Here is a 25,568-nt window from a genome sequence, read left to right on the forward strand (position 1 = left end):
AGTGAATTTCTAAGTTAAAAAAAAAATGCTATTTCCTAACTGTAACCTGTGATTGTGTGAGTGGCTGCATTGGTGTCTCACTGGGTGTCTGAGTGGATGTATGAGTTTCTGATGGATGTCTGAGGGGGTGCATGAGTGTCTGAGTTTGTCTCTGAGTGCGTCTGAGTGGGTTTCAAGTGCCTCCATGAGTTCGGATGTAAGCCTGTGAGTGGGTGCATTAGTCTCTAAGTAGGTCTATGAGTTGGTGTATGATTCTGTGAGTGGCTGAGTGAGTAGCTGTATGGGCCTGTCAGTTGGGGCCTGAGTCTCTGAATGGGTCAGTGAGTGGGACTATGGGTATGTGAGTGGGTGTATGAGTGTCTGAGTAGGTATGTGAGTGAGTGTATCAGTGTCTGAGGTAGTCTATCAGTGTGTATCTGCGTGCCTGAGTGGGTGTCTAAGTGTCTGTATAGGTTTGTCAGTAGCTATTTGAGTGACTCGGCTACAAAGGAACCGCACCTGCCCTTTAATCCAAAAAGAGGCCACAGGTTTGCATAAAATATCTAGCTAAGTGGAGTACTTTCTACTGGTTAATTACTAAGTGCTAACTACTTGGGTACATGTCCAGTACATATTCTACACTACAGCTGCGCAACAAGGAAATGTCACCAGTGACCTTGTGTGCGTTTTGGCAATGTGATTGTTCCTGGTGTGTCTTTCTCCAGAAATATATGATAATATGAATCCTCCTATGGAGAAGACAACGAGAATACAAAGAGTTAAAGCTCCACCAAACAAGGGACTTTCTTCTTAACTATAGTAAGTGCTTCTTTGTTTGGAGGAGATGTCCTTATATTCCTCGGCATCAAGAACTCCTCACCAAAACCAGCAGAAAATGTGTTGGGGGGTGGTTGTTAAGCTTGGCATCATTCTGGCAAAAGACAGGAAGACCTTTGCATACTACTGAGGTGGGCAGGGCCAAATGGGCGACATTTCCAAGTGATTTGCACATTTGCCTACTTGTGGTAATAGAACCATGACTCTCACCAGGACAGGACAACAAAGAACCCACTCGCCACAGTCACCTACAGAATGCACTCCAATAGATCAATGATGCAGTCACCTCCACAAAAGATTTCAGATCATTTTTCAATATGTAATTGCCGAAAAAACACAATTGCTTATTCTTCGCCAAACCTAGAAGGTAGGATCATTTGTACTTTACAAAAGTGGAGCTTCAACCTGCTATGTTTTTGTTTTGTAAGTGCCTCACGTTGAGGGTTAGTTTCAGGCCCTACCAAACTTCATGGGGAACGGGGCTGTGCGGCCCACCTCCCCGGTTCAATTTTGACCCTGGAACCCCATACCCCGGGGCCTGGTCACAATTAAATGGGGAAGGGGGACCTCTTCCCTGGGCCAACTTTGGCCACAGGGTCACTATCCCCTAGGGCCCGGCCATGTCTCCTGGGTGCTCTGCATCCCACCCAGACTACCCAGTGTACAGGATGGGGACAGCAAGGAGAGCCTCAAGTCCCCCATGCTCCCAGACGGCTCACATCCTCCTGTGGGAGCCAGCATTGCTGTTGCACGCAGGGAGCTGCTGGAACTGCAGCTCCCTGCATGTAAGAGCAATAGTTTCATCTCCTTTCCTACCCGCAAATCTCTGGACAGAGAAAAAGATGAGAACTCCGCTTCCAGCAAGCGGGAGCCGTTTGACAACTCCCACTTGCTAGAATTGGAGTGTTTGCTTTTGCTTGGTGGGAGCTGTCAAAGCTCCCACCAAGTAAAAGTAAACAACTATGTGGGTGGGCACCCTGAAACATAGCAGGAGACAGCCCTTGGGGGGTCGCAGTCCCTAGGGCCATTGATGGCTCCAGGAGGGGGGCTGTTCAGCCACCTCCTTCTGTTTGCATGGGCTGGCCCTGTTTTAAAAAAATGAATTGGCCCCGGGGAGGTCATAGGTCCCTAGGGCCGGGGTGTTCCACGCAGCCGCCCTATCTATTTTAAATTTAAAGCCCTGGGAACGTGGTGGTTCAAGAGGGGGGGTCCGCACACCTCCCTATTTACTTTTTAAGTTAAAGCCTTGGGGAGGTGATGGTCCCTGGGACCCGGGGGGGTATGCATCCCGCTGCATTAATATAAGCAAGATCCCCAGGAAGGTGGTGGTCCCGGGGCCATAAAGAAGCCCTAGGAGGGGAGTCCGTGCAACCCCTCCTTATTACTTAAAATGCACATGCCCCTGGGACCTAGCCCACCCGGGGGCAATATTTAAAGCAAGCATGGGAGAGCATGCTTTTTTTCATAATTCACAGCAATATTTATGAAATTTTAAAAAATCACAGTCAAATAAAAAAATAAAATGCTTTTTTGTCCCGACAGAGTCCCTTTCAGACCTCAGACCCCAGGACCAAGGCTAAGGGGTTAGGGTATTCCTACCCTGCACCCTTTTCTTTTTTTTCGTGTTTTTTTCTTGGGACTCGGCTGAAGCTGAGCCACACGATGGCTGCCAACACTTCCTGTTAAAGTGTTGGCAGCCAATCAGAGCTCTGCAGATCTCTGCACAAGCTCCTCATTTTTGCGAGGGCTTTGCGATTATAGGTATACAAATTTGGATTCCCTTTAATTTCTCGAAGACTACTGAAATGATTTACATGAAATCCCTGAAAGTTTGATCTGCAAACCAAAAGCTACCTTTCTGCCAAATTCGGTGTAATTCGTCAAGCGGTTTGGGCTGTAGTAGTGTTTGAAGCACGTATGGGAATTAACATGGGAAATGCACTTTTTTTACACACACACCATTTTTCTCGGCCCCCATTTGATGTATCCCTTCAAAATGTTCCATGCTTAACCAGAATGATGGGGGTACATTTCTTGGGAACGTTTAGTGAAGATTCGTCAATCTGCGCCAAAGGTATGGGCAAGTTCAAAAACTATTTTCCTATGGCAACATGGTGCTAAATATAACTACCTCCTGGTGACCTCCAGTAGGTAATATATGTATGTTAATGTATGTTTGTATATGTATGTCAACTTTTGCCATCACTCCCTGCCTTCATGTCCCTAGCTTTTCCACATTTCCCAGACTTTGAGATATAGAAAACAAAGCTAACCCGAGTGTATTTAGGCTACAAAAAAAGACAATGGTTCTCAAGAGTCATTGGTTATATTCCTTAAACTGACAAACTTGATTAAACAGCTATTTATAGAGTTCCTACTTAAGGATTTTTGGGTGATAGTTTTGATAGTTCTTTTTTTTTACTAATGGGAACACTGCAAGGAATGGCTTGAATAGTACAACCTCCTTCTATAGAATGGTATCTGCCTTTGTGAACAGTTTAAAAGTAAAGATGGAATTAAATGTAAAATGAGGTTTTGGGGTATTAGTCACTAGTCAGGGCGTTATTCACTCATAAAAAGCTACAACTCACCCAGAGGGTATTGCATCCAAGTCATTATTCAAATAAATATAAACTTGAGTTTGACTTTCTTCCTAGGAAGATGTGTTCACTGAAACTCATCCCATTATTAAATCGTGCGCGGATGGCTATAACGTGAGCATATTGGCTTATGGACAGACTGGTTCAGGAAAAACCTACACAATGATGGGGACCCAAGAAAAACCTGGAGTAAATATCAGGTGAGTCTTTAAAAGGGTCCTTTCGAGGAGCAGACTATTGAACCTACATAGGACAGATGCATTTACAAACCCATTGACCAAAGTTAAACTTGTCATGTCTCTGTACCAAACATTGTGTAAGCGAGTCAACAACAATAATGAACTGGTAGAATCATGCACATCACTCAGACCTACAGATGCAAGGGCAGTCAGAAGTGTTCTACTGTTCAGCAATGAAAGGAAAATTGTAAGTATATCGTTTGAAGAATCAATTTATATTATTTATGTGATATTTTAAGTGTAGATAGGGCCACATGAAGAATTCCTTACAATTTGAAAATGATGCTCTTACATTACAGTTGCAAATAAATTGCACACAGTTTAGTTTTAGTGATTTCTCATGTAAAGTCAGGTAGAAATATCAGGGGCGGTTATTGTAGGCGGCAGTTAGCAATGAAACCATAAATAGATGCATTATGTTCGAAAACATAGTGAGTTGTTAACCATTTGCAAACTGGTTAGGAACAGCTACCTAGGTTGTTTTTGATTTGCAAGGAACTGCTAATGGTGTATTTCTTAAAATAGTACACTGCAACAAATATTTAGTGATTTCTTATTTTTTTCAATAGCAAATACCAAATCACTAAAAGCGATTACCAATAGGCGAATCGATATTTCGATGTGCAAAGAATTCTCAAATAGGAAGTTTGTTAAAACACCACATTTTGCACATGCAAAATACTATCAAAATGAAGCAGGTGGTACTAGGTGCAAAGTATAAAGGGTGGAACCAAAATGCATTACAATGTTTCGCAATGGCTTACTATGCTTTCGTGAAGAAGATACTGAATCTTGGAATTCCACAGAGGAGGATGAGGGGGGAGAGAAAGTATTTTCAAGCAGAAGGTGACGCTATTTGATAAAACAGATAAGGAAGTTTATGGTTGGTACAGGTTCACCAAAGAGGCAATTCCTACTTTAATTAATGATCTGGGCCCTGCACTAAGCAAGCATACAGAATGCAGTGATGCTACTTCTACACACAAACATGTTTTGTGTTACTTGTGTCTTTCAGCTTCTTGTATCTTGCTTGAGGCCGGTGTTATAATGAGAGGAGACTCTGACAATATTGCAGCCCTATTTGCTAATATTTTACAGCCATGAAAAAGTCTTGTAGTGACACAACACATGTTGGCTGTTCATCCCTGAAGAATATTAATTTGTGAATCATCTGTATCTAAAGATTATTTGACTATCTACGCTCTACAATAAACATGAACAGTGCTCTTTAAAACAAGCCCTTTCTGTTTAGACATTGTACTTATTGATTCAATACCACTTTGAGTGTTTTGGTTTGTCATATTATATGATATAAAGCATACAAGACTGTTACCAGCATAAGTGGTACAAAAGCTTCAAAGTAGAATTTGCATCTTGACTTCCCAGTGGTTTTATAATACATGATTGGCTATATCAACTAAGCTGTATCTCTACTTTTTTCGCCAAACATTTCAGGTCTATAAGAGCACTCTTACACATCTGTCATGAAAGAGAAACAATCAAGTACACAATAAAGGTAAGCTAGTTTATATTTTTTGTTTTGTAGAAATTGTACTGCCAATATCTAGTTTACTTGAGCAACTCAGCAATTAAATTAGAATATGTTTTACCTTACCTGTATGAATTCTACTAAAATGTTTTCGCTATCATGGACTTACGTAGTTCTAGTTGCTGCAATTAGAAGTATCTGTACCATATGCAGTCTCTTATAGAGATCACACTCTTTGTATTTGTTTTTAAAACCTCTACACACCTGTTGTCACAGCAGCACCTGCCTCATTCACAAGTCCCTGCTATTGGTATTTATTAATAAGACAATGGCTAGCCTTCAACCATGGCAGCTTGTAGACAGTACTGTGCCCTTTGTGTGACTATTCGCAAGTAGCCTCCACACAACTATAAATGCCCAGTTGCCCGTTGTGAAATTGGGTAAAAAGCGGGTGTAATACAATAAATAATTGCACGCTAAGGAATTATGATTTAATAGCTTGCACTACAAGCACAAAATAGAGAAAATGCCATAAACTACGCATCAGTAGCGAACAGCAACTTAAGTTCATTGCATAGTGCTATAATTCTGGTCAGACGTTTCAAAGAGAATTACTTTTAAAAAAATGAGTATAAAATGCTGATCCACGCCCCACACACTCACAGGGACCATCCCCTTAATAATGTTCTTACGAGCATTTGATGCTCTTTGTCCTTACCCTCTAAATTCTCTCACCTAACACTGTTATATGGTTCCGAGTAATCTAAAATAATTGGGTATTTAGAACAAAATTTTATAATACCGAAACTGAGTCTTCTTATATAAACAGTAAATGTTGTCCTGTTTGGCTTGCTCACAGTACCTCATCTAAACACCTAAACCTCCAGAGTTCTAGGGGTTGTAAGTAACTCCTGCATGCCCAAAGTGTCACAAAATAAAGATATAAAATTGCATTTTCATACATTTATTGAAAATCTCTAATCTTTGCAAATAAAACATGAACTGCAATTTTAACAAAGGTGAGACACATTCTTGTAATGAACATTCAATTATGGTGATTGTTGCTAATGTTACTATCTATTGTTAGCCTCTATGCTAAAGAGAGCATATAGGAAATACCCATCTGCACGTTCTTTTGGATTGACCTAATCCCATACCTTGATATTATATGTCAGGAACCCAGGTTTAGTGCATACACGGAAGCACCTCTGGTTGTACAGTGATCTTCCTTCGCAGGATGACGATCTGGGATAACAGGGCTGCATATTGCAGCTGTGTTCCATGATGACTCCGGTAAGAAGTGCACCTCTCACCGATTCAGCACAGATGAAGTTTAAATAATAAACCAGCAAGCTAATCAAACTGTGTCAAACTTGCAGGATAGTGTTTTAATTAGACTGAAGCAGAAGAGTCGTCATTTTGCGGGCACAAAAAATAAAATGATGCCTAATGTTCTGAATTTGTGTGACCCTGGAACTAAATGCGCAGACTACAAGTCATCCATGCCTATCAGGAGTAAATGTGTGCAAGGACCGTTTTTTACAAGAGAAAAACATGTACAAAGCACCATTACAAAATGAGGCTACATTAACACAAGAACTGAAATGGAAGCTAAATGCAAGCCGCATAACAGTGGCACCTTCCCGCTAGTTCACTAAGGATAAGACAAAGAGTAAATGTCGATCCTTAAGTTCATTCCTTCCCATTGTGCCCGAGTCAGGTTTAGGCAGATGCAGTTTACCTGGCCTGGGACAGACTGGCAGTAGAGTTATGACCTTTATTTAAAGCAAAACAGAGCCAGTAATCGCTGCAGAGGTTGTGCTTTCAGCACATCTCATTTACCAATACTAGTAAATTAGCTCTTGTAGTTATTGCCTCCGGTGCACTGTTGGTTATATGGAGGTCATCAGTTTCAAATTGCAGAAGACTGCTCTGTAGGCTGAAGTGTTTGTTGCAGAGATTCACAGGTAACATGGAGGTCAAAAGGTGCAAAGACCTCTGTGCATGCAATGGGCAGATCATAAGTTTGGATCCAGGAAGCCTCAGGCTTTCATTCTCTTGCTTGTGATGAAATAGGTACTATTAAATTGGGGAACAATTAACACTTACTGTGCCTCAAGAAACAATTATGTTTTGTTGTGTTCTGGATACATGGTCATATTAGAGTATTTGTTTACTTAGATGTATAATACATTCAGAAATACATAATCTTCCTTAGATAACACAAATCCTGGTTACATGACATATTCAGCAATTTCTAATGTCTCTTTGTGTTCCATAAACATTTGTTCACTTTTATGGGGTCGATCATGAGTTGGCCAGCAATCTTGATTTGGCTGGCACAGTAGTTACCAGCCAAATCAGGTTCATACTGTACATGGTATTACCATGGCCTTAGTATGGCCCACTCCTGATTGGGCCGTATGTGGAAAACCATTTGTCTTTGTGGAGAGGTTTCCATCTCTTAAATTACTTTTAAGTTGAGGCAGCATGTTCCATCAATAGGAGTAGCTCTGGCCATTTCTCTTGTTAATCACTGTTTAATCACCATTAAACATCTGCAAAACAGTAGAAATGCAGCGGTATTGTTTTCTTCCACCCAAACCATAATTGGTAAACCATTAGCAGGTGACTGCTAAGTTTCTGAGCACATGAGAAACAATCAAAGCAATGCGCAAGATGGATGTATATCAGCTGACCTCGTAGACCACGTCACGTCTCCCAATGAATGTCCTGTTCTAAATGATTTGGGGAATTAAGAGACCAGGCCTGCACACTGGAGGAAATGGATTCTGCACACAGTAGTGTGGCGTAAGCAGGGTATGACATATCTCTCTAATTGGCAGTGAAAGTTCAGCTACCCTAACACTTCTCAGAGAATTGCTCGGGCTGTGTGACATACAGTGTAAAAGTCACGGAAACATCTGGCTGAGGCTGCTGGAACAGAGTGCTTTGGGTATTTGGGGAGCAGCACCGACTCTGCTGTGCTGTTTCTATGTCCCTTTAACCACCCCAGAGAGGGAAACAAGTGGCTTATCCCTCCCTCCTGTTTGCCTTCTTCATTTGTGTATTACAATTGAGTTCAGGGCTTTCCTTATTCTGTCTGCCCTTGCCCAGTGTGCTAGGCATGTCCCTGCTTTGTAAATTCCCTGATCTTGGACATCCCTAATGTTACTCTCCTCTTTCCTCTTGGATCATCCGCTTGACACTGCAGGCTTATTTCCCGAATTGTACTATAAATAACTTTAGATATGGACTTTAACACTAGAGACTATATGAATATATAAGTGAATCTTTTACCTGCTGATGGCCCAAAAATGTCAGAAAGAGTGCGTTTGACTGAGCTTAACTTTAAAAAAGTTAGGCTTGGAGTTTGCCAACTGAATGCAAGTGTGAATTCCTCTCAGAAGTCTCCTGCTGTGTTTTACAGAGTGGTAAATGTTGAAGCCATCTGTTAAAGAAACAATGTATGGCTTCAGAAGTATCTTCAACAAGTCAAAGGCACAAATATGGACCTTTTCATGGAAGATTGGACCAAATGGTCCCAAACCCTTAACAGCTCTCTGCCTTCTTCTGCATCAAGCATTCTCACAAGGCTCTGATCTCACCTCCTCTATCTAGGAGCCCACCCAGCGCCATAATAACCAGATTCCTCAACTACCAGGATTGAGATGTAATATTTCAAGTGACACAATAAAAAGTGAGGGACACATTACGAGAATACATCAGTTTTGATTTCACAACTAGGTCAATCCAAAACAGGAAGAGTTTTGAATGTGTCAAAAGATGCCTAAGAGACCTTGGATTGTAATACATGATGACATTTCTGGCTACGCTCAGGAATGTACCTGATGGTCATTACTTGCCATGAACTGGAAGTGTGCGATTGGTTAGATGACACTATGACTAGGGCTGAGGGATATAGCATGATGATGCTGCATCTATGAGGCAGGTTAAGGCCAAGACATATGACTAGTGCCCTCCCTTGGACAATGTACATCGGTAACTAACCAGGTGTTATGAGGCTTTCCCAGCTGTGGTGTTCTCTAGATTTCAGGGTGGAGTTTTGGGTCGTCAGGAGCACCCCTGCCACTGCACCCCCCCCCTGCTTTATAAATCAAAGGAGTCACCTTTAGTTTTCCATCCTTTCTTTGATCCACATCTCTTACTCTTTCTGAACACATATTGGTTTTCCATTCGATTCTTAACAATGCTTGTTACCATGCAGCCCTTATGGTCAACATGAGTTGCTATAATCATAAGTCTCCCACTGGGGCTGTTGGGAAGGGAACATGGGCCAAATTTATTAACACTTTGCACCAGCGCAAAGTCACCAAAGTAATGTACACTGACGCAGAGACTAAATATATTTAATTTCCAGCACAAAGCTTTCACAAGAGATCTATGTAAATATGGCATTGGCCTGCTCTATCCCTTTCAAGTAAAGCAGCAACTTTGATTGCTACACTGTGCTGTATGAAACAATGGTAACTATGCCCCCAGATATCAGACTCCTTAATTTTTCTTTTAGTTGCTGTTATTAGGTTGACAGGCACTTTGTTCTGTTGGGGGTTGTTTATCTCTGAGTGCGTCATATGAAATTTTCAAATGGTAGTGTTAAAGGAGTGATTGTTTGATGAATAAGCAGGAAACCAAAAGTATTATTTCATCATTTGTCAATCTTGCACATAAACGCAGGCAGCATATAGGGGTTAAAAATAAAATACTAAAACTGTGAGAGGATGGAAACTAGAAAGTCACGTTACTTTGCAGTTGTCGTTTGGCTGGAACCTGAATGTAAATGGGCTACAAGATCAAATTAAATGAGTGTTGGTTACCTTATTTCCAGGGAGACACAAACCTGAATTTGTATTCATTAGGGAAACCATCTTCTTGGCAACAAATGCCAATTTGTCAGGAGGGGATCTATACCTGTTTTGCTCATGCTGGTTTCACAAAGGGCCCCAGGTGAGTGGTGATACATCTCCACTGGACCCTGCCATTTGTAGTGCCCTTGAAGTAGTTAAGTAGTTGTACCCGATGGGTTGTAAGAAATTGGGTTGATGGTTGACTGGGGTAAAATCTCTGATCAAGCAGCAGCAACAATCCTTGTCTGCGTGATTCACAAGCCCGCCCTAAATTGATCTGTGCTCCATCCTCTGGTAGCTTGTCACAGAGCAGCCAGCCTTAACTTAGAGGCAATGTGTAAAGTATTTGTGCAACACTTCAAACAGTAATAAAGTAAAAACACCACACAAAAAGGATCCCAAACATCAAACATCCAATCTGTGGAACCGGAGATATGTAATTTTAAAGATTTTGGTGACAATAGTGCCAAAAGCACAAAATGTTATCTGTGGATATCTGGTTGCGCCATACCGGGACCAAGTCAAAAGTTCAGGCTCACCGCAATGGAGTGTGGGCCAGTAACAGGGACCCAGTTAGGCCCGCTAAACAGAGTACCTTAAAACCTGGTTTGCGGAGCAGGGTCATGCAGCTGAAGCAATGCGTTGGATCAGGGATGCGGCGAGGCTGTGATGTGAGGACCTGTGTCATCATTGAAGATTCTGTTGACAGGGCTTGTGATGCAAAGTCCGGTGCTGAGGGTGCAGGCAATGAAACGGTTTAGAGGAGCTGTCAGGCTGCAATGCAGAGTCCAGTGTCATCGTCAAGTCTACTGTCAACAAGTGATGCGTCGTACTGTGCCAAGGATGCATTGCTCAGCTGTGGATCTGAAGGGGCTACAATGGCGATGTGGCTCTTTGCAACTGGTCCAATCCATGCAGCAGTGGCAATGCGTCAATTGTGCAAGGGTTTACACCACGCAGCAGAGGAGATGCACCAGTTCCGCTTGAGCCACAGAGACTGGCAGAGCACCTTAAGCCCACTTCCAAGACTGGGGTGGCTCCACTCTGCAAATTAGACTCACAGACAGCAGAGTCCAGGTGCAAGGTTTTTGGAAGCCTGCTGTGTCCCTAAGGCTTCAGATCAGGAGGTCAGCTAACTAGCCCTTGGAGTCTCTCTTAACTAGCCCTTTAACCTTTTAAGTCACTCTGTGTTCTTGGTTTAAGAGATGCAGGTCCAGTTCTTCTCATCCAGACATGAGAGCAGCAGGCAGTAGGTCAGCACAGCAGGGCAGCAACCCTTTAGATTGGCAGTCCAACAGAGTGGCAGTCCGTTCAGCAGCACAGCAGTCCTTCTTCCTGTCAGAGTATTCACAGGTCCAGAAGTGTACTGAAGTGGTGGTGTCTGAGGTCCAATATTTATACCCAGTTGTACCTTTGAAGTGGGGAGAAGCTTCTAGAGTCTTGGCTTTTAAAGTGCACAGGTGCTGAGCCTACCTGGCCCTGGCTCCGGCTCTACACTAACCACAGGGTATATGCAGCAGTTTGTGTGGAGACAGGACACAGCCTATTCAAGTGTAAGTGGGGCAGGGTCCAGCTCTATTCTCCCATCCTGTCAGTTATGACCCATCCAGTCACATCTAAGCTCCCCATAGAGCGTGGCTGTCTAGGAGGAATGCACAAACCCCAACGGTCAACTCCACCCAGTCATGTGACCCAGAAACAGGCTGCAAGTACTAGACATGAACTGGTTACCTGTTCCCATTTGGATACTACAATTTTAAAATGTAATAAGGTAACTCTACTGTTTTCCTATTAGAGAGGTAGGCCTTGCAGTATTAAAAAACAATGTAAGAGTTTTTCAATACCTGGACGTGTAAAACTTAAATTTGCATATCCTACCTTTTAAATATATTGCACCCTGTCCTCTGGGATGTCCAGGGCCTACCCTAGGGGCGACTTATATATATTAAAAAGAAGGTTTTGACCTGACAAACATTCCTTTTGCCAGGTTGAAATGGCAGTTTATAACTGCACACACAGGCTGCAGTGGCAGGCCTGAAACATGTTAAACTCCTACATAAGTGGGTGCGCAATCAGTGCTGCCGGCCCACTAGTAGCATTTACTTTACAGGCCCTGGTCACAGGTAGTGCCACTTTATTAGGGACTTAGAAGAAAATTAAATATACCAATTGGGTATAAGTCAGTCGAACATGCTTTAAGGAGAGAGCACAACCACTTACCACTGGTTAGCTGTGGTAAAGTGTGCTGAGTCCTAAGTCCAGCAAACATGAAGTAAGCAGAAACAGGAGGTCTGAAGGCAAAACATTAGGGGGGAACCACACCAAGGATGGAAAGTCTAACATGGATCATATGTTATGGCCACCAGTATGTAGAGCCTCCTAATTGTAAGTCCTCTGTGTTCATACCCACTCCAAAACACAAAATGAAGTACTAAGAAAATTAAAAGCCAGATTTAGAGTTTGGCACGCAGGGGTCTCCATTGCAAATGGGCTGAGGATGAAATAATAATAACAATTGGGGGAGGGAGTAAAGAGGTATAAAGATAGAATCTACCTCCTGTTCAACTTTTCATAAACAATATGATTCTACCCTATATATTGGCCAGTAAAATTATTTTTTTGTTTTTTTAGTGATTCTGAAAAAAGTGTAATAGTGATCCATGAAATGTCATGGAAAAGCACATACAGCCTCATGCATCAACCCAAAATCCAGTCGGTAAAATACCGATTCGGTAATAGCTCCCGGTATTAAGTAAAAAATACCCAATCCCAATGCATCAACCCAAAAGCAGAAATCGCTATTTAAGGAATCCTTAAATAGCGATTCTTTAAATAGGGATTCCTTAAATACCGATTCCTTAAATAGCGATTGCATTTAAGGAATCCCAAAGTGAGATTCCTTAAATGCAATGCATCAAAGTTAAAAAATTAGCGATTTCGCTAATAGGGGGAGCAAATTACCATGAAGATGAACTGCATGGTAATTTGCAAAAACTTTGAAAAATGCACTTTTGTGCATTTTTCAAAGTTTCATGTTGCGCACACACATGCCCTTAGAGCATGTGTGTGTGCAACATATGTGCACATATCATTTTCAGGGGTGCAACAGGGTGTCCTTTTGACACCCTGGCACCCTTGAAAGTGCTCCCGCTATTAGCGATTCGGTAATACCGAATCGCTAATACAGACTGGCTTTACATTCATTCCTATGGGCCTCCAAGCCCATAGGAATGAATGGGTAGGTATTCCTTATTACCGATTCGGTATTACCGATTCGGTAATAAGGAATATTAAGGAATCGCTATTTGAATAGCGATTCCTACATGCATAGCCTTTTGCTATTCCTTATTAGCGATTTCTTATTTTTCGCTAATAAGGAATCGCAAATGGCATTGTTGATGCATAGGCCCCTAAGTGTTTTTAAAATACCCCTCACACACTACGAATCCCATAGTGTCATGCTTCATCATAGGGGTCTTCCCGTCCCTCTACGGGGCGGGCGTGCTGCAACCTACCGATACGTGGGAGCACTGTTGTTGTGAAAATAGGCTATGTGTGGTGAAGGAGTGAGAGTGGTAGGGTCTGTGAAAGATACAAAGAAATTAAAAATTCCCTGGCTAGTGGAAAAAACAAATGTTATTCACTTCCCTAGCTGGAAACATTAAAATGGGGATGTGTAGGGGGTATACTTGAATACGATGCCCCCAACTGGGTCAACATGTTTCGTAAGCAGTCCCCACTACTTTACTCGTCAGGACCTAGTGTGATCCCTACTGCACTCAAAATATATTACTTGTTTATATATGTTGTAAGCCTATCTTTCAAAAGCCAACCTGCAAAAATAAGCAAGTCTGAAAAAATGGGGGTAGAATAGCCCCTAGTAGATTCAACAACCAATTTGGTATACTACTTGGAATGATAGTCAGGCTTGATGAGCTTGCACCGAAGGGGAGGATGCCTTGAATTAATCAATGAAAAAGGATATGCCCTCACCTCTAAATACCTCCGTGCAGCTCTGTATACCAAATTGGTTTTTGAAACTACTAGGTTGCTTTCAATGTACAAAGATGACCACAGTGCCGGTGGTCATATCTAAATTCGGTGGTCTGAGTACCCTCAGAATGGTGAAGGTAATGTCCTCCACCATCCCGATAGACCCTACTCTGTCTGCCAAACTTTAAATCGGGCCCTAAATAGTCTCTCAGCTGGCCCCCCTGATTTAATTCACATAACAGCAGGGGGATTTTGTTGCCTTGGTATCCATCCTTGACAGGTCAGGTACACAAAATAGAGTGAAACCTAGAGCCATGGAACTTGCTACATTTGTGAATCCAATGCACTTAAGGGACAATTGGAGATTACAACCTATCACAGATAGACAATGCTCCATTTACCCTGGGTACACTATCCAGTTTCCAGAACAGATTATTTACTCAAATTTAGTAATGACAATCTTTTGATCAAAAAAGGGTATGTGAAGGAATGGCATATGGATCTTAAATTCCTGCGAACTTCAAAGTTCTGATATGATTGAATACTTGGAATCAATGACTTCTCGCTTTTTTGTTTTAAACATCTTATTGTTTTGTAGTAGGCAACAAAGATGAATCTGACATTCTGAAAGCCATCCATCATACCTCAACTTGTCTGAAACACCCCTTTTTGTCCCCCTCATTCCCTTAATAATCCTGACTGTGTTATTCACCAGGGAGAGCTTCGGTTGACCATACAATATTTCACTTGTTTCAGACATCTACATCCCAAGTACGCACGCTACAGAACACCCCATCCCTGGTCTCCGGTGACCAATACAGGTGCAGCTCTGTGTGTGTGACAGGGCACCATAGTAGGAGGTTTCCTTCATATATAGTCCAGGAGTGGCTGCAAAGCCACTGCAAATGTACATATATCGTCTTTCAAGTCCTACGTTAGCATCTCCATGACCAGCAGGAGCCACAGTCACCTAACCCATGAAGCTATGTCAAGCGTTTTTTCATTTTTCCAGTGTGCCGCTATCACCTATCACTAACCTCTATCCTTTGCGCAGTCTGCCCATCCACGTGGGAGCACCCCAAGATCACTACCAGTAGGCAATGCGTAAGTGGTAAGCCCGTCCCTTTTTGATATAACCCAAAATGTATTTTTAAAAAGTTATAAGGTTCGCACATCTCCCCCATATATGGCGTGCCATCCCCTCCGCCCCACATCCCCTCTGACATTCACCATGAGTATTATAGAATATATGCTTCAGTGTGGATTGTGTTCTATACCAATAGTAAATAATTGTTTACCATGTTTCCCTGACTTGAATGTTTTGCACGATTTTCGGAATGTCTCCTCATAGCTTCGATGATATCGCCCCTCCCAATGCATTCTCCCATTTACACGTGGGTCCACCTATGTCTTTCCAGTAGAGTTTGTATTGTAGCATAAATTGCTGGTAATAGGCCCTTCCTGGTGCTGTAGTTAGTGAATAGCTTTTCGAAATATGTTGGTTCCCGGACCACACCGCCTTGAGGACTGGGTGTAAACACAAATGTCGCAGTTGGCAGTGTTGAAGCCTATCGTTTTCTGTGATTTGGAACTCAGTTTTGCACTGGGAGAATGAATTCATCTTCTGGCCGTGTAAGAAATCTCTCAGCATCGTACAATCACCCTTACATCATGTTTCTCTAACATCATTACGGTGTGGTGTCTCTTGACTTTATCCAAGACCCCTGACATGGGCTTTGTGACATCCGAGACATACGCTACTTAGGGTCATGTAGACTTGGGTAACACAGCGTGTCCCAATAGGAGCATTTCTATATGGCTCAGTGTTTCTCGGTCTCATGAAGGGGGCCATTCTAACGCTACCTAGAGCTGAGTTGTTACATTATAAGTGTATATATTCGGCAGCACTAGTTCCCCACTCTCCTGTGCGCTATGAAGTACCTTTCGGCCACTCTCAGTTTATTTTTCTGTCAAGTGAAATTAGTACAGGCCTCTGTAACTGCTGTAGATCTTGTTTGGGAATAAGTGCCAGTATTGCCTGGAATATGTACAACAGATGTGACAGACTGTTCATTTTTATCATGTTCATCCGGCCTATCCAAGAGATGAACATATGGCTAATTCAATTTTTAATTTCAGTAAAAAGGGTATGTAATTTAATTTGTATGAGTCCTGTAGAGTGGTTGCGATCTTTATTCCCAAGTATTTAATGCTCTTTGTAGTCCACTTGAGAGGGAGAGTCTCTTCGATCTCTAATCTAATTGGTCTAGACACTCTCATCCGCATTATTTCAGTTTAATTTATTCATTTTGAAGCCAGAGACCCTCCCATACTGTTGCATAAAGTTCATAGTCACTTTAGTGAATGTCGCGGTTTCTCCCAGGGTCAAATGGATGTAATCTGCTAATAGATGTAATTTGTGTGCTACACCCCCAAACGGCATTCTGCTTACCTCTGGAATTTGTCTGATAAATTGCAATAAGGGCAAAGAGAAGTGGTGACAGGGGCATCCCTACCTTGTCTCACTTGTCAACATCAGCCTGTCAGAGCGACTTCCATTCACAAAGATCCTCACCGTTGGTTCATGATATGCTGCCCATATACTCCTTTACATAAGGGGACTGTTGGTTCTGGCACCATTGGCGTGGGTCTCCCTTCCATTTTTTGCTGTTGCCTCATGTGTTTTTGCTGGTGTTAGATGCTGTGGGCACTGTGCCACTGCTATTCAGTGCCACAGTGCAAGTGCTCCCTATGGTAAATTGATATATGGATTAGTGATTCCATGATTGGCTGATTTGGTTTACTTGTCAGACCCTAGTACAGTGCACTGAGTGTGCCCAGGGCTTATAAATCAAATGCTGCTGGTGGACTTGCAGCACTGGTTGTGCCACCCACAGAAGCAGCCTGTAAAAGTGTGTCTCAGGTCTGCCATTGCAGAGCCTGTGTGCAGTCTGGTACTTCCATGTTGACTGGCCAAGTGCACCCACTTGCCAGTCCCTAAATCTTCCCTCTTCTTCATATCAGATACCCCTATGGTAGACCCAAGTGCAGGGTGCATTGTACGTATAAGGACATGCCCTGGTGTGTGTGGCATGTCCTAATAGTGAATTACAGCCATTTTCGTTTTTCACTATTGCAAGGCTACTGTTCCCCATAGGCCAGAATGGGCAGTTAGATTATAACATCTTATAATCCTAACTGGCTCACGGAACTAGGTAGAAATTCGAGTTTAGTATGCCTGAACTCAGAATGATATAATACATCTTTTAGTGAAGTTGGTTTTAACATTCTGTGTTTAAAAATACCACTTTTAGAATGTAGGTATTTTCTTGACTAACTAGCCAAGCCTGCCTCTGCTAGGTTGTGTATTCCTTGTCTGGAGTTTGAGTGACAGGGGCAGGGGAATTCCAGGAGATAGGGTGAGTCAGCACAGGGCTGAATAGAGAGATCTGCATGTAGATGGGTGGGAGGAGTTGCACCTGGGACCTGAATAGGGCTGTGCCTTCCCTCCACAATGCTGGCTCCACCTCCTATGGTGCGTCTGATGTCCCTGGCCTAAACTGTGAAAGGAAAGTAGGAGTCATGTAAACAGAGTGCTCCAGGACTGACCAGAACTGGTTTGGACTAGGCAAAGGCCTCTCTGCCTTCATAGAACAAAGAGAAAATGAGTATAAAAGGGGGGACCCAGACCCCAGAACTTTAGATCACTTCTGGGAAACAAGAAGAACCTTTGCTGAGGAGAGGAACCAGAGAGAGAGAGACTGCAGGAGGGGACTATCCCTATGCTGTGTGCCGTTTGAGGATTGGCCTGTAGTGGTTGCCTGATTGCCAAAGAAAGGAGAAAGGACTTTGTGCTACTTTCATCAACTTGCAAGAAGATCTCCAAGGGCTTGAACTAGAGCTTGCCTCCTGCCTAAAGTCTTAGGGATACAAGACTTCACCAACCAGCTCCCCTGAGTTCCCTTGCTGGGAACCTGAAGTGCCTGCTGTGGAGCTGGGCCTTCTGAGAGACTGCGTGTCACTGGGAGTTGGAAGCGCGACTCAAGACGAAGAAGCGTGTCGCCGCTGCAGCAGTTGTCGTCGCATCTCTGAGGAAGCGTGCCGCCGCTGCCGCTGCCGCCATTGCATCGCCGAAGCGCCTCGCATCACCAGAGAAGAGTGTTGCCGTCGCAGCAGACGCCGTCGCATCACCAGAGAAGCGTGTCGCTGCCGCAGCAGCTGTCATCACATCGAAAAAACTCTGCGTGCTCCGCAGAGTGCGGAAAACTCCCCAAGCTCCGCAAACACAGCGGAGTTCACCGCCCAGGCATAGTTGTTTATACAGCACCAGATCCAATACTAAATTTAAATCTCCTGCACAGATTGTCTGCCCTGAGAATTTGTGTGAAGCAGACCAAACATTTCTGTCATGTATATCTCTTGACTCTTGTTGATAGGGTAGGTAGCTATTATTGTGATTACTCTGGTGGACAGAAAAATGTATCTACACTCTACTCTGTCCATCATAAGTTTCTCAACTTCTCGGGGTGAGTGCTTATGTACAACTCCTTTGACTTTTTTCTACTTGGCTGTGCGAAACATTGTGTAGCATTGAGTTTATTTCTCATTAGTCTTGTGTGCTTTGCTAGTATGTTTCTTGTAGAAATAATAAATGTGGTTTCACCTACAAGTGGCCTTCTATACCTTGTGTCTTTTCACCAGGGAATGTAATCCCCTTATGTTACATGTAAGTAATTTAACCATTGGGACTAACTTCAGTAGGTAGCCCACAGGGAATGCATGTGCACACATACGTTGTGTTGGCAGGTGCATTTTTGGCCCTCCATACCTTTTGTCTTTTCACCAGGAAATGTATTCCCCTTATGTTCCATCTAAGTAAAATAATCCATTGCATGACTTCAATAGGAGACCCATGGGGACTGCATCTGTCCACACACTGAGCTGTGATCTACTTTCTCATCTTGTTAATGTTTGTGATAGTGATGGGTCTAGATATCAATTGCCCTCTCTCCACAACCTCTGAACTCAATTCTCTGAAATATGAACTTAACAAAATCTATTGTAGAAAGAGTCATGGTGCCTGGAATTGAAAAAGAAATGTCACAACTTCTCCTGTCTGACTCTTGGCTTCACTCACTCTCATTCAGGGTGGCCCCTCTTCCTGTCATCTTACTGTGCTGGTAACAGCAGAGACAGCTTTAGTCTCCCTCCATGTCACTGCTGTCGCCCTGTTCATCGTTTTGATGCAGCTTTCCCTTTACTTCCCTTTTCTGAATGTTTCTTTTGTGGTTTCCCAGTGGTCTCCCCTGCATCTTGCAGCTACGTTGTCATCTGTAGCGTCATGTCGAGAACTTGTTTGCCTCCTTCCACTGCATGTTGCATTCGTTGATCACTATGGCATCCCTCTGTCTTGCCAGAGCCAGTATCTTATCCTTGAGATCTGATAGGGCCAATTTTGCGATAATGTCACTCAGGAATAGTCCTAGTTTTCTAGTAGCTTGGCCAACCCTATTTGCTCAAACAATGCTGATGTTTATTGGTGTGTCATCCCCGAGGAACCAACCAAAGACGGTTAAACAGAAGGTCACCACACTGGCCCCCTCTTTATTCTCCTTTGTGTTCTGTATTCTGATGTTGTCTCTTCTGAACCTATCCTCGAGTTCCTCACACTTCTTTTTAAGTTATTCCACTTCCTCCCCCATCGATCACAACATTATTTGTCCTTCCTGTGCGTCTTTTTGCAATTGTGCTGTTGCCTCCTCATTCTTATTCATTCGGTCACCTATGTAAGTGGTTTTTCCTATCATGTCCACTATGGCATTCTGAAGGTCTGTTTTCACAATTTGGAATTGGGTGGTCATTATGCTAATGAGTTTTTCCTACAGATCTGGAAAGTCTTAGAGCAAGTCCTGCTTAGTTAGCAGTTGATGCTTGCACTCTTTGGCTGATGACATGTTGACTTCTGCTTCCAAAACTGGGGTTGTTTTCGATGGTGTTGTAATGTGATGCAGTGGCACTGTGATGTCACGCAGAATTGTTAAGAGTGGAGTATTCATGGGTAGAAGTAAAACGTGGTTTCAAAGAATTACAAAGCAGTTATGCCAGGGAATGCAGGATAGTTTTCCCACATGGCTGAATATGCACTGTGCCATCGATGCGTCTTCAGAGTCCTTATGGCGCCTCTTCTGTACGCGAGGCCGCAGCTTGCAGGGCTGTGTCCCTGCCCCTCAAACCAAGATGGCCACTGACTGCGGCCGCCACACCCGGACTTTCTTCTCAGTTGATCGCAGCTCTACAAGGGGTTCTCCCTCCACCAGGGCAATCTATCGGTCCCGGGTCTGACTTTTTTGTTGGGTACTGTTCATCACCTTTGGGTTGTATTCATAGGGCTGATCTGGAACTCCAGCAGAATGCTTCTACATCATGTCGGCCACACCCCTCACTACTCACCTTTTTTATAGAAAATATTGGTTAAATATGTTTCCGAGGCACATTGTGGGAATGCTTATAAATAATTTCTCCTTTGAAGAAAGGTGATGTCTTGCATCTCCCACAATACCCCTCAAAGATCGTATAATATTTCTGATCCTCAGATATTGTATTTAGATTGAAAATGGAGGTATCATTAAACAAGCAGTAGGCCTGCTATGCTCTAGAAAGACTGAGAGGTGGATACATGGAAACTATCATGAACCTGGCCAAACTAAAGCACCTGGGCATACAAAAGAGACTTTACTAAATGAACAACAAGGTGGGGAAAAGTATTGTATGGTTGGCTCGATGTGAGAAATTATACAGATGGATAAGTATGATGTCCTGAGGCGAAAATGCTATGATATGGTACCAAAATAGCTTGCATATTTATGGAATATTGCAGAACCTTGTGGGATATCAGAGGATGTAACAGTCTTTGCACAGTTCATAAATGGCCTCGCCTTTCCGTAGGCTTTCTGATTCTGATCAAGTTTGACTGGAGGAAGATCCGATTACTGAGGAAATCGAGATAGTCATACTCCAGCTAAAATCAGGTGAATTTACTGGGCCCTGCAGATTGGGAGCAGAGCTGTTCAAAACCTCTTTTTTATTTTTAGACTGCTTCAAATGTTTCAAAAGGTAGAATATGAATGTTGTTTATTACTGGATATGAGGCACTGTAATATCTTCTCCTAGTCTGCTGGAAGGTACTGCGGGAGTTGAGGTATAGCTCAGCTTATTGTGCTGCATCTAGGAGGCCTGAGTGCAGGATGTACAAGGAAGTGGGGCTTGTGTTGGACCTGTCTGGCGCTTTTCCTTTCTTGCATACTTATCCCGCAGCTGCTGTGTGTGAAGAAATGGAGTTGTATCTGAGACGTTCCCCCTAGGTAGGGGTATCAGGTTGGACTGCCCCTTCTCTCCAATGCTATTTTCCTTGGCAAGTGAGTCAATAGCATGCTGAATAAAACATGATCCAGCGACTAAACATTTTGTTGGTAGTATGATACTGAATATTCTATAATCAAGTTCCCAGGTGATATACTGTTATTACATCCAGTCTCATTATAAATGATTTCAAGACTTCTGGATATTTTCTGGGTATTCAGCCAACGTTTCCGGTCCTTAATTGGTCCACCTGACCCCTAGTGCTGTAGCACCATAACTGTAATGCTGACTGCTTTGGGTATTTAGACATGTTCCCTATGCAAAGGAACTAATTCTGAGGCCTAATATATTTATTCACTCCCAAATTCGTATCCACCCTGCAGACCACCCCATGTTGGGTGGTGGAGCCCTTCTTTCAAAAAGCATGATGGCACTCCATGAAATTGGCTCTGGTGGTCTGGCTCTCCGAGATTCTGTATGATAAAACTGTCTGTTTGGGAGAGTAGCATTGGGCAGCTCATCTGATTATGATATATAAATGGGGTGAAACATTCTTTGAGGAAACATTAATGGCATACATACGAGGGCCATGGACAGTAATATGTACTTCCATTTCATATGCGGAAGAAAGCGTGCTTAGTATATTCCCAATGGTGTAGCTGTAGTATGTAAGGTTTAGGATGCAGCAATAAGAACTTGTGGGGTGGAAGGTGATGGCACTAAAAAGACAACTAGGTGGTCTGTGTATATGCTCAGCAATGTCACAGAACGGGACAAGAGCAGGAAACATGTCAGTGTTAGCCAAGGTGAGTGACATGCTCAGTACCCATGGGGTGAAAGCCATCACCCAACTACAGGTGGAGTTTCAGTATCTATGTCACAAGCAGAAGTTTATTATTACTTGAGTATCTGACGGCACTACTAATCTATTACTTATAGTGGCAGTATATGCCTGATAATACTCCAATAGAGGCTAGGTTATTGATGGAGAGATTCCTGATTAAAGAGGTCTCTCTCTGACCAAAAACCTATTAGATTCACTGCAGAGATTCTGGGTAAATGTTGGCCCAAATAGAAAATATGTATTGTGAATGCATTCTGCAACACTCATGCAAGTGACTCTTACAATTACATATACTACTAGAGTTCAAGATTATTCACCATGGGTCATATAGTTTGCCCTATTTGTATCCATTGTAATGACGGGTAGGAGACTTTTCATCATAAACTCTGTGTAAGATGCACCATTCTCGGAAGGGGCGATTACGAAATCGGTTACATCCTGTGGATATTAGGTGAAGTGAATTTGCATAAAAAATAATTGGTCCATTTACTCAGTAGGGATGATATAGGCATGTAGATAATTAGCCCATGGACTGAGAAGTACAAAGGTCGTGACCATTGACAATGCTGGACATAGGTAAGATTTTTTTTTAAATGACAGAAGATGTTTATATGTATGAATATATAAATAGGTCTGTGTGTATGTGTGTGTACATATGTAGATATATGTGTGTGTGCATATATATATATATATATTCACTGAAAAAACAATAGGTTTTAGGGGTGTTATAGTTAGCTGGACATTTCACTCGAACAAAACCATTGAAATTCCTCCGATATAGTTAGTTGTACTAACTACATCTCGCTCGCCTGCAATCCACTGCTGATGATGTCACATATTACATCATTCATGATATGGTCAGTGACATCACTGATGACATCTCAAATGACATCACTGATGACATCACTGATGACATCATCCAGTGAATGTGGTTTGGTTCGTTATTTAAATATGTATATATATATGTATATAGCAATTTGCATTGAAGAATGGGTGGATATATAAATATAAATATCTGGATGGAGGATTTAGTAGCAGTGTGATTGACTGTTTACTTGAATAATTTATAGTGTCTCACTAAATATATTGGATAGTGACAAAACTGTGTGAATATCTGTATCACTTTGTCAGTTGTGTAAACTGCTGCACCAGTTGGTTACTAGCTACGTGAAAGTCTATATTATTTATTGATTAGTTAACTGAGTATTTGTATGGGAGAGTGAATGTGTGTGTGGTTCCGTGGGGGGTGTGTGACTGCCCAAAAATGTGTGAATAGTTGATTCAGTAGGTATCTGAAGTTAAACCTACATGTTATAACAGTTGTTTGGGTGAGTGAATATCTTTATGGGTGTGACGATGAGCCAATATATGTCTTAATGGTACATGTCCAACAAACTAGAAAAATAAAAGCCAGTGTATGTGTCAGTTGTTGTATATAAATAAGTATACATAAGACTCAGTGATTGTATGAGTGACTGTATGGATAACTGTATAGTTGTAATAGTGTTTTTATAACACACTAAGTATGAGTTATTATCTATATGAATAGATGAAGTGGTGTTTTTAGAAGTGTATAGCTAAGTAAAAGTTAAGTATGATCCATTGTTTGCATAAGTGAGTAGGATGACTTCATAAGTGATTAGGATGTGTGCTGGTGTGCAATGTCGATATAGGTGTATACGTATATTTGATAGTGTTATATTGATCATTGACAGCATGTATGAGTGAATCTATAGGTAAGTGATTAGATGTGTGTATTGATCTAGGAATCACTGAGTGGGTGTTTAGAAACTTGTATTGATGGGTCAATGGTTTTAAATCTGGCACTCTCTATTTTACAGTGAGTGATGAAAGGTTATACTAGTGTATGATGAGGTGTATCTGATTGTCACGTGGATCATGTCATCAGTGATGTCATCAGTGATGTAATTTGAGATGTCATCACTGATGTCACTGACCATGTCATGAATGATGTAATATGTGACATCATCAGCAGTGGATTGCGGGCGCGCGAGATGTAGTTAGTACAACTAACTATATCGGAGGCATTTCAATGGTTTTGTTCGAGTGAAATGTCCAGTTAACTATAACACCCCTAAAACCTATTGTTTTTTCAGTGAATTTCGAAGGTTTTTTAAATGATAATTCCTAACTATATCAGGCCTGAAACCTATGGTTTTTTCAGTGAATTTCAAAGGTTTTTTAAATGCTAATTCCTAACTATATCAGGCCTGAAACCTATGGTTTTTTCAGTGAATTTCAAAGGTTTTGTAAATGACAATTTTTAATGTATTCATTTGTATACTGATTTTTTTGATACTGATTTACTACATTGTTTAAACTTTTTATTTTTAGATATTTTTTTTTTATTTACATTATACATTACAATACAAAATATACTTTCTCAGAATGAATTACTTTAGTTTAAATACTTTGCAAATAGGCAATAGACTTTTAAATACAGTTGTTACAGTTTGTTGCAATGGGCAACACAATTTCAAACACAAAGCAAAATTGAGCTCAATGTGAATTTCTAGTCAAATGCAATTAGTTACTTTATGGATTACTTTTCTAACCACAGGACTGGATGCTAGATTCAGTCCTTGGACATCTCCTGTAACTAGTTGAGTAAAAGCGTTTTGGTTACAGTAGTGATTTTTAAGGATAATTATTGTATTTTAAAAGTTGACACAGAAACTTTTTCACATTGAATCACCAATGTTATCCTATGGCAGAAAATGCACTTAGCAGGTAAGTAGTGTTATCGTTACTTTTTCTTACTCAGTAGTGGATCCTGGATCCAGCACAGGTGAATCTCCTGTAAACAGTTGAAAGAATGTGTTTAAGTCATACAGACGATTTTTTAGGAATATTTTTAGTTTGTTAAAATAGACACTTAAAAGCACACAATGGATTCCTACGGAAGGAAATACAAGTTACTGTTAAGTATGCTTAGAATTACTTTTCAGGGTCAGTGCTGGTCTAAAAGATACAGCTCTGGGTTCTCTCCTGGTAACAGGTGAGTAAATTGGAATTCGTAGATCGGCTGGTTTTAGAGGAATATTTGCAAGTTTAAAAAATGGACACTTAGAAACTTTTCTGCTGAAAACCCCACAATGGATTCCTATGGAAGGAAATACAAGTTACTAGTAAGTACGCTTAGAATTACTTTTCGGGGTCAGTGCTGGTCTAAAAGATGCAGCACTGGGTTCTCTCCTGATAACAGATGAGTAAATCGTATTTCGTAGTTCAGCTGATTTTAGAGGAATATTTGTATGTTTCAAAAATGGACACTTAGAAACTTTTCTGCTGAAAACCACACAATGGATTCCTATGGAAGGAAATACAAGTTACTGGTAA

At 41.9% G+C, this 25,568-nt stretch overlaps 1 protein-coding gene across 3 annotated transcripts in view; it reads left to right on the plus strand.

The window, feature by feature from the left end:
* LOC146855412 (uncharacterized) overlaps positions 1-25,568 on the plus strand; it is a 658,880-nt gene that overhangs the window by 458,624 nt on the left and 174,688 nt on the right. For all 3 annotated transcript variants that reach the window (XM_085653183.1, XM_085653184.1, XM_085653185.1), the window contains 2 exons: positions 3,474-3,616; positions 5,111-5,171. In XM_085653183.1, coding sequence (XP_085509309.1) covers positions 3,474-3,616; positions 5,111-5,171 — 204 coding nt within the window. The remainder of the gene's footprint in view (positions 1-3,473; positions 3,617-5,110; positions 5,172-25,568) is intronic.

This window comes from Triturus cristatus, chromosome 4_1, assembly GCF_964204655.1.
Source record: "Triturus cristatus chromosome 4_1, aTriCri1.1, whole genome shotgun sequence".
In the NCBI taxonomy this organism is placed as follows: domain Eukaryota; kingdom Metazoa; phylum Chordata; class Amphibia; order Caudata; family Salamandridae; genus Triturus; species Triturus cristatus.